Genomic DNA, 10,115 nt, shown 5'->3' with positions numbered 1-10,115 from the left:
CAACCCCCGAGGCCTTACCTCTCTGGTTCCCTCTCGCTCCCTCTCCCTTTTAATGGGTCACAGGACATGGATAATTCCTGCTCAATTATCTGCCCCTCAGGCCCTTACCAGTAAAGAGAGAGAGGTTGTGAGTGTGTGGAGGGCTGTGCATGTGTGTAACTAGTTAACTGTTTCAGTTAAGACTTAAGTTGATCACAAGAGCAGGACAGGGAAATACACAAGAATTATAAGACAAGTTTCTGTCTGTTGTGTGCAAAAGCAAACATGTTTTCTCAGGCGTGGTTGTCATTGTTAAATGTGGTGTGTGTGTGTGTGTGTGTGTGTGTGTGTGTGTGTGTGTGTGTGTGTGTGTGTTGTCACCCTCAGACACTCTCCTGCACATGAGTACTTTGACCCAGCGGACTTCCTGGAGGGCATGCAGCAAGAGATCGAGCGTGAGGAGCTGGAGTACGAGGCAAGGACACACACGCACACACACACACACACACACACACACACACACACACACACATACAAACATACACACACACACACACGCACATGTACCCACACAGGCACAGGCATTTGTACACGTATAGTACACACGCTCACAGACAAACACACAATATACCCATACACACACACACACACACACACACTCACATGCAACGTACACACACACACAGACACACGCACATGCTCCCACTCACATGCAACGCAGCTCTCCTCTCACGAAGATTGAGGCTGAGCGCAGAGACGCCACATCATTCTCCCTCAGCCTGAAGTGGCTCCATCTGCCCACTGCTCCCAGCTCCCTTCTCTTCAACTCCCTGGGTCTCTGTTTGTCTGTCCACTAATATGTCCGTCTGTCTTCGTCTCTCTTCGTCTCTCAGTCTGCCTGTCTGTCTGCAGTCTCTCCTTTAATGTCCTCCTCTGTCTGGGTGTGTCTGTGTGTGCATATGTGCCGTTTTTAATGTCTCTCATTCTTTCTGTGAATGTGTCTCTCAGTCTGACTTACTGTCTGTGCACTACTGTGTCATTTTCTGTACATGTCTCTGTTTGTCTATGTTTGTTTATGTATGCGCTGTCTATCTGTCTGTCTGCCTGTCTGTCTGTTAATTGGTCTGTGACTGTGTGTATCTGTCTGTTAGCTGCGCTGCATCCATTTGCAGTGATCTATCTGTGCACTGATGAGCTCAGCCAACACACACACTCCCCTCGGCCTCCTAAAGAGCTCAGACTTGCGCGCTCCCCAACGCGGTCGGCAGATGCCAGACGCCGACCTCGACGTCCATCAGTTATTTGTGACAACGCTGAGTGGTTCTTCTCCTCATCAGCGATCACGCCGCGGTGGAGTCGCGTTCGAGATGCTATTGAGCCGGTGATGATGTTCCAGGCTTGCAGTGCCCTGGCCTGTCCAGACCAGCATGTGTGTGTGTGTGTGTGTGTGTGTGTAGGGGGGGTGGGGGGGGACCGGACGGATGAGCGAGATAATGAGATGGGAGGGATAATGGAGGAAGAGTGATGGGGCCGATAATGAAGATGCGCGTTAACGTCGCAGAGATGGCGCACTGATGAGCGTGCAGGAAGGAGATACGGGCCCGCGGGGTCAGAGCACTGCTGCTGCCACATTAATAACACAGGAGACACACACACACACACACACACACACACACACACACCGCCTGAGAGAGAGAGAGAGAGAGAGAGAGAGAGAGAGAGAGAGAGAGAGAGAGATAGGAGAGAAAGAGAGAGGGCTGAAGTTCAGGCTCATCACTCAGGACAGATGCACAGCGTCCTTCTGTTGACCTCTTCACCAGACCCCCGCCACCACCACCACCTCCTCCCTCCCACACGCACCCACCACCTACTGACAGAGATCAATGATCAAACACCCTCCCAAACACACACACACACACACACACACACATACACACACTCTCTGATGCCCCAGACTGTTGCCCGAACTGCCCCCGAACAGCGGGCTGCCTCTTGCTTCAGCTGATGAATGGGCACCTTCCCCTCGGAGCAAGGACAATAGGGCCGACCTTCAGGCCTGGCGCACAACGCTCCACCATCCCCCCTCCCTCCCTGGCCGGTCCACACTGCTGCTGCTGCTGCTGCTGCTGCCCCGCTCCACTCAGCCCCGCTCCGCTTCGCTACCCTACGCAAACCCTGGAGTCCAACGCTCGGAGAGAGAGCCTGGAGCACGTAATAGGGTTACGCAACGCTCTTAAGGAGCTTTTCCACATAGTTCCACAACAGAGGCGTGAGTGAGCCAGAGCGGAGACTCTGTCGAAAGGTCAGCCTTTGTGTACAGGACTTTCGCTGAGACCGGGGGAAGGGGGGGGGGGGGTGTAGAGTAAGAGCAGGTGTAGTCGGTTATAGATTAACCATGCATGTGTGAGTGTGTGTGTGTGTGTGTGTGTGTGTGTGTGTGTGTGTGTGTGTGTGTGTGTGTGTGTGTGTGTGTGTGTGTGTGTGTTGGTCCGTAACAATGCTGATTGCGCGGGGCTGGATCTGGTGGCGGGCAGCTGAGGGGGCATTCCTGGGCAGCTCATCAGGCCTGGAGTGCGTGTTTGGGGTTTGGGGCGGATTAGGACAGATTTCAGCACTCAACTACAGGACAGAGCAGGGCTCAGGAGTCTTAACTCTCTACTCCTCCAGCCTGCCCCCAACACACACACACACACACACACATACACACATACACGCACACACACACACCTATGCTGATTAGACACACACACCTACACTGATTACACACACACACACACACACACACACATACAGTACACATGCAGACACACATTCACACACAGATACCCGTGGTCTTTTATCCATGCTTAAATACACAGGGATTTCTATGTGTTTGTGTGCACTCGCAGAGATTTCTGCATAATTCCCCTGAGAGGAGGTATTTGTGTGTGTATGGCCCAGATTGCAGTGGTAATGACAAGACGATGAATGATGCTGTGCTTCGTAGGAAATAAGCGTGTCTGCTTTCTCTCGCCGAGACGGCATGTGGCAGGCCTCAGTTCAAATGAACCCCACCCCATATCTCAGCCCGACGCAGCTTTAAGATAAAGTTGTGTGGGTTTTCAGCGGGATTAGCTTTATGTTTTAACACTGCTTAGCATAAAGCTGTTTCGCTAAGTTCCACACTCAAAATTCTTTTCCTTTTTTTTGGTTGCTTTTTCCCCCCCCCTCCATGTTTGATGCAGGAAGTGGATTTGTACCGGTCGAACATTCAGGATAAGCTGGGTCTCACCGTGTGCTACAGAACCGACGACGAGGACGAGACCGGGATCTACGTCAGTGACGTACGTGAAATAAACACAGACAGTCTTTTTTTTATCACTTCTTTGACAGATTGAAATTGAATCAGATTGAATCTCTGCTCTGCATCATCAATTCAGTAACAGCCAGCCTCTGCAAGTGAGACACTCTCCCTGTGATGGGTATTTGAGCTAAAAATAGATTATGGTAACATATCGTCATTTGTCATGATAGCATCTCTGTGCCTTTGAAACAAAAAAAAAAAAATGTTTTGATAAGACATTTTCTTTTACCCCAGTCAGAAATCATTCTGCAGTGTCTGAAAATGGATTGGTCTCTCTACGAAATAGATGTTAGATAGTGGTCTGGCCTAGTTCTTTATTAGGATGTGCATGAAATCTGTAAAAGTATGTTCAATGATGTTCATCTCATGTGATAGTGAATAGGCTTAGTAAACATGTGCAAAATAGTTATCAGTTTGTTGGTGTTTTGGTGTTCAGTGAGTACATTTTTGTTGTTTGTTTTTTCATCTGTAGATTGATCCAAACAGCATAGCAGCAAAAGATGGAAGAATCCGAGAAGGTGACAGGATCATCCAGGTAACCAAAAAAAACAAACACAGACAGTCAGATAAAGGAGCAACTTGTTCTGCTGTCATTCACTAGCATGAGGATATACAGCACTGTATCGCCCTGCTTCCTTGCTGACCGTCTCGCTCTCCTCTCCACCTCCGTGTCCAGATCAACGGCATCGAGATCCAGAATCGCGAGGACGCCGTGGCCCTGCTCACCAGCGAGGAGAACAAGAACGTCTGTCTGCTCGTGGCTCGACCCGAGATCCAGGTAGGGAGGGAAGGGAGGGGAAAAGCCCAACTCAATCAGATCCAGCCCCTCCGGGCCATGTTAGCACAGCACCAGCAGGGAGCCCTCAGCTCTGACAGGGTACGGCTGCATCGGGGTCACCCATCGGCCAGCGTCTACTGCCCAGGCCTCCGGTCTGCTTGGATCTGGTTCATGACAGCAGTGTGTCAATAGAGAACAGTCCACACTGAATCCATTGTGATATGGATGCACTGATGTATCCTATGAATGATTTGATGTTTCTCCAAATATGACTGTATTTTTGTTACAGTATGTGTATACATAACAGGTATTTACAGCATACCTATAACATTTGAACATAATATGAACACATGTATCTTAACATAATATGTTAGAGGTCTGCTGTAAATGCATGTTGGTGTGATGGATGAGACCAGACAGGGTGTTGAGAGGGTGTCAGTCTGGATGAGCATATAGTCAATCATGAGACATTGATGGCCTGTCTATTCTCTTTCCCCTCTGCCTTGTCCTTCTCCTCCTCCTCCTCCTCCTCTCCCTCCTTCCTCTCCTCCTCTTCCTCCTCTTCCTCCTGGCAGCTGGATGAGGGCTGGATGGACGACGACCGAAACGACTTCCTGGATGACCTGCACATGGACATGCTGGAGCAGCAGCACCACCAGGCCATGCAGTTCACTGCCAGCATGCTGCAGCAGGTAACAGCGGTCAGTCCCTTAGAGCAGTGGTCAACGCAGCACACCCACAAGTAGCTCTATGGGAGAGTAACGTCCGACCGATGGAACTGCGGCCATCAGAGGGGTTTTGTAACCACGCTGGTGCAATGCATCTCGGGCACCAACTGCACATAAATGGTTATGGAGTGGATTAGAGAGAATAAGAGCAAACATGTGTCTGTGGCGTCCACAGCTGTTCATGTGGATATCTGCTAGGGAGTAGAACACAAGTATCCAAAAGTTTAGTCTGTCACTCAGATCAGCACAGACAGTGGCAGAGGAGGACTCCACAGAAGGGTTCTAGTCCTCTTAAACTGAGTTGGAGTCTTTAAACTTTAAAGAGACCCTATGCAACTTTTTCATAGTCATAAAATCGCTTAGAAATCGTTGTTTTGCTTGACTGACCAGTTTTATCGAAAACAGTCACATTTCCTCCCGCCCTGTGTCCCTATCCGCTATTGCAACCTTGCAACTTTCTGATAAACGATCGTTTGCTGTTTACATCTGGAAGTCAGAGACGTGTAAGGAACAAGAAGAACCACGCTTGCAATTTATATATTTATATATATAGCCTATATATGTATAAATATACACGCTAAAGCTGTCAGGGAAGCTCTGCAGAGAAATATGCAAGCATAAAAAGAGCGAAAACGAAAAACGAAACCGAAACCAGAGATGAAATCGCCAATCCTGCATTGTTCCTCTTTAAAATGAATTATATTTATTTTTTTCCCTCTCCTTCTCTCTTCTCTCTCTCTCTCTCTCTCTCTCTCTCTCTCTCCCTCTCTCTCTCTCTCTGTCTCTCCCTCTCTCTCTCTCTCCCTCTCTCTCTCTCCCCCTCTCTCAGAAGAAGCACGAGGAGGACGGCGGCACCACGGACACGGCCACCCTGCTGTCGCAGCGGCACGAGAAGGACAGCGGCGTGGGCCGCACGGACGAGAGCACGCGCAACGACGAGAGCTCGGAGCAGGAGAACCTGGGCGACGAGCACGCGCCGTGCGGGCCCTTCTCCTCGGCCGCCACCACGCTGGGCAGCGGGCACCGCCGGCGGCCCGCCTACAGCCAGGACACGCTGGGCAGCGGCGACCTGCCCTTCAGCAGCGAGTCGCTCATCAGCGAGTCCGACTTCCTGGGCATCCCGGCGGACGAGTGCGAGCGCTTCCGCGAGCTGCTGGAGCTCAAGTGCCAGGTGCGCTGATGAACACACCCCTCCTCACACCTCCTCTCTCCCCCACACCCTACCTGTGTGCTACAGTACTGTAAACAAACCAGTCACTGCAAACTATTGATATGGGTATTAGCAGAGGTGGACATCCCAGGTCCAGAAAGTAAAAGTCCTGCCATATATTCTTTCTACTTCTTCTGCACTTAACACAGGTGATATCTAGTCTGGTTTTCACCACACTAAGCTCAATCTTTTCAGATTGAACATTAGTCTGCGCTTTGTTTCTACTGCACTTTGCGTCGCTTAGGTTTCGTTACCGTCACGTCACCGGCCAATAGCGTGCCAGGACTAGAGTATGGCCGTTTCTGATTGGAGCCAAAGGTTCTGGCAGTAAACAGACAATATAGATCTGCTGGTATCCAGCCTGGGCTGCCGGGCGAAATTCAAATTCCCCGGAAGTTCAGGCAGGGTTCACCCAGCTTAGGTGATATCACTAATTATCTGATCTACCTGGCAGCTAATTAGGATGAGCTGGTTTACTAAATGGTTGCATCAAATACTTGGCAGGACTTTTACTCTCTGAACACGGGATGTCCGCCTCTGGATATAAGTGCAATTGGCATATCATGTGACGTAACAATCTATTTATTCATTTATTTTCATTTATATTCATTTATTTTATTTTAATCTTTTTAGCTTATTTGTGGGGACCCCAGGTTTGTGCCAAACAATGTCTGGTTGTTTTCTGTGTACAATGACAATAACGTATATCATCATATAATCACAGGTGCGGAGTGCAGCTGGAGGAGGGGGCAGCAGTGCCCTCTACTGCTCGGGCATGGCGGCGGCAGCAGCAGCGGCGGCGGCAGCAGCGGGCAGCGGCGTCGGAGGAGGAGGCGAGGAGGGGGTGGACAAGGAGCTGGAGCTGCTGAACGAGGAGCTGCGCACCATCGAGCTGGAGTGCCTGAGCATCGTGCGCGCGCACAAGATGCAGCAGCTGCGCGAGCAGTACCGCAGCGAGTCCTGGATGCTGCACAACAGCGGCTTCCGCAACTACAACACCAGCGTGGACGCGCCGCGCCGCCACGAGCTCACCGACATCACCGAGCTGCCCGAGAAGTCGGACAAGGACAGCTCCAGCGCCTACAACACGGGCGAGAGCTGCCGCAGCACGCCGCTCACGCTGGAGCTGTCGCCGGACAACTCGCTGCGCCGCGCCAGCGACGCAGGGCCGCCCGAGGGGGGGGTGACCGGCAGCGCCCCCCCGGGGAAGGCCCTCAAGCCCCTGCTGTCGCCCGTCCAGGAGGCCTGCGCCGGAGGAGGGGGAGGGGGAGGAGGGGGAGGGTCCGGCGGGCGCGGCCGAGCCACGTCCTCGTCGTCCTCGTCCTCGTCCAAGGACCCGGAGAGCGCCGCCGCCGCGCAGGCCGAGGGTCAGCGCAAGGCGGACGCAGCAGCGGCAGCAGCGGTCGCCGCTAACGCCGGGGGCAAGTCGGGCCGAGGGTCGTCGTCGTCGCTCCTGCAGGGCCACTCGCCCTACAAGCACGCGCACATCCCCGCGCACGCCCAGCACTACCAGAGCTACATGCAGCTGATCCAGCAGAAGTCGGCGGTGGAGTACGCCCAGAGCCAGATGAGCCTGGTCAGCATGTGCCGCGACCCGCTGTCCCCCACCTCGTCCCGGGCCGGCGGACCGGGCGGCCCCGGCGGCGGCGACGGCGACGGCTCGGAGCTCGGCCCCAAGATGGAGTGGAAGGTGAAGATCCGCAGCGACGGCACGCGCTACATCACCAAGCGGCCGGTGCGCGACCGGCTGCTGAAGGAGCGCGCGCTGCGCATCCGCGAGGAGCGCAGCGGCATGACCACGGACGACGACGCCGCCAGCGAGCTCAAGATGGGCCGCTACTGGAGCAAGGAGGAGCGCAAGCAGCACGCCGTGCGCGCCCGCGAGCACCGCCAGCGCCGCGAGTTCATGAAGCAGAGCCGCATGGACTGCCTGAGGGACGGGCAGGGCGGCGGAGGGGGAGGGGGAGGAGGGGGAGGGGACGGCAGCCCGGGTACCGGGTCCGGCTCGGGGCCGGACGAGCCGCACAAGGAGCTCAACATCATCGAACTGAGCCACAAGAAGATGATGAAGAAGCGCAACAAGAAGATCTTCGACAACTGGATGACCATCCAGGAGCTGCTGACGCACGGCACGCGCTCGCCCGACGGCGCCCGCGTCTACAACTCCCTGCTCTCCGTCACCACCGTCTAGATCCCGGGGAAGCCGAGCGGAGCGGAGCGGTCTCTCCGCAACGGTCCCCCACCGAGCTGTACATAAGACACTACCGATTGGGGTAGAGATTCCTGCCTCGTTCAATGTGGCAACATTTGTAAATATGATACTAAAGAGAGGGAGAGAGAGGGCAAGACAGGGAGGGAGAGAGAGAGAGAGATTGAGAGAGAGATGTAGATAGAGAGAGATGGTTGAAGTCATGTCAGGTGGAACTGGACTATGGGTTGTTGAGAGTGGGTGCTGAGGCCAATAGATGCCTTACGGTTGGACTTTGGAAGAGAGGATTTATTCAAACGTTTAAAAATATGGAAAGACAGTTTTTCTCAAATGCTCTCTATAACTTTCTTCCTTTTTGTGCTTGCTGTTTTACACAATGAAATGCATTTTAAATTTGAACTTTGTCATGATGTTTGGGTTTTTAAAGGCTTTGGAAGTGTGCCAGACTGTGTGCCAGAGATAAATAACTGCCAACATTTAGCATTTTCTGTTTTTGATTTTTTTTTTTTTTTTGTAAGAAAAAAAAAACAAGTAACTATTATCAGTATTTTACTGTTTATGCATATGTTTTGCATATTAAAAGGAAATACAAAAATATTTAGCTTCATGGTGAACACAGAATTGTTTTTTTTATGAAAAATTCCTGAAGTGTGGTTTTTAGTTGAAAGTGAATGCTTTTACTGAAGAAAAAAAATCATCCACACAAGGTGCTGACATTTGACTCTTGAGTTCCTGACTGCCATACACAATGTTGTTCAATTGTCTTTCAAAAAAACCAATGTGAGACCGTCATGTATCTGTGGCTAGAGGACAAGAAGTCGCCTGTTTGTTGACGAAATCGAAACCTCTCTGTTTGTCGTTGTTTAAGTCCATTGTAGTCAACAAGCCTTTGTAGGAATCTATGTATCCGGCAAAGAATAACACAAAGCTTAACAACTCTAGTTAGAAACATAATTTGATGTCTTGTACAATGAGAGAAATAATAAATTATTGTTTTATATTTGATGAGCTTTCAAAAATAATGGTGTGGACGTTTTTCATTGGCTCCTTGGCATTAATCAGACTTAATTACTGCTTTGTGAAAGGAACTCAAAGTTCTGATTAGACACCTTGGGATTTCAAGTCACCCAAACTTATCTGTAGTTTGTACAGAAACTTGAAATGAACTTGGATTAACCTCCCTGGATTTGGTAAAAGTCTTTATCCCTCCTTTTTGACGGCTCAAGCGCTCTCTGTTTTGTGCTCTACCTTTTTGAGTTAGTTAATGCAAGAGGAATTGCATTTCACCCCGGTTCTCTGAAGGGAAAACCAGACCTGGTGAAAGCCTTCTGTTCCCTCCCTCCAGTTTCAATCTGTGTCAAAGGTAAGTAAGGTTTCTGCGGTTTCAGAGTTTTGAAACCGAAAATTCAAAGAAAAGCGAAACCCATTTGCGAACAGAAACCCAAGCCGTCTCTGTGGGCCATTTATGTAATTGTATAATTCTGCTAAATACTGACTAATCCCAGCTGGGGGGGGTTCAGAAAAGCTCCCCTAACCCCTCACATTCCCACTGTGAAATGAACAGTGGCTCAGAATCACACAGAAAATGGCTGCTCTCTGGTTTTATGATGTTATGATCAGGACATTGTGTACCCTTAATGAGTGCTTTTCCATCTGGTCTGTCCCAATTTCTCTTTTCTGAAGTTACTCTACTTTGTAAAGTTTGATGAGGCGACGCTGAGGGCCCTCCAGCGACAGAGAGGGGAGGCAGATTAGCATTTTGACAGAATTTAGCAGCAACAGAAACATGGCGCCTTTTCCCTCCACTATTACAGAACAACCAACTGCCTAACAACCCGTTGCGCTGAAATTACCTGTCGGCACCGGAG

At 51.0% G+C, this 10,115-nt stretch overlaps 1 protein-coding gene across 1 annotated transcript in view; it reads left to right on the top strand.

The window, feature by feature from the left end:
• The window catches only part of pdzrn3b (PDZ domain containing RING finger 3b), a 101,606-nt gene extending 92,354 nt beyond the window's left edge, over positions 1–9,252 (top strand). The window contains exons 5-11 of the mRNA XM_062545767.1: positions 367–454; positions 3,204–3,302; positions 3,795–3,857; positions 3,999–4,100; positions 4,676–4,792; positions 5,658–5,999; positions 6,763–9,252. Coding sequence (XP_062401751.1) covers positions 367–454; positions 3,204–3,302; positions 3,795–3,857; positions 3,999–4,100; positions 4,676–4,792; positions 5,658–5,999; positions 6,763–8,229 — 2,278 coding nt within the window. The 3' untranslated portion in view covers positions 8,230–9,252. The remainder of the gene's footprint in view (positions 1–366; positions 455–3,203; positions 3,303–3,794; positions 3,858–3,998; positions 4,101–4,675; positions 4,793–5,657; positions 6,000–6,762) is intronic.
• The last annotated feature ends 863 nt before the right edge of the window (positions 9,253–10,115 follow it).

Source organism: Sardina pilchardus, chromosome 9, assembly GCF_963854185.1.
Source record: "Sardina pilchardus chromosome 9, fSarPil1.1, whole genome shotgun sequence".
Lineage (NCBI taxonomy): Eukaryota > Metazoa > Chordata > Actinopteri > Clupeiformes > Clupeidae > Sardina > Sardina pilchardus.
This window is presented reverse-complemented; position numbering and strand designations above follow the sequence as displayed.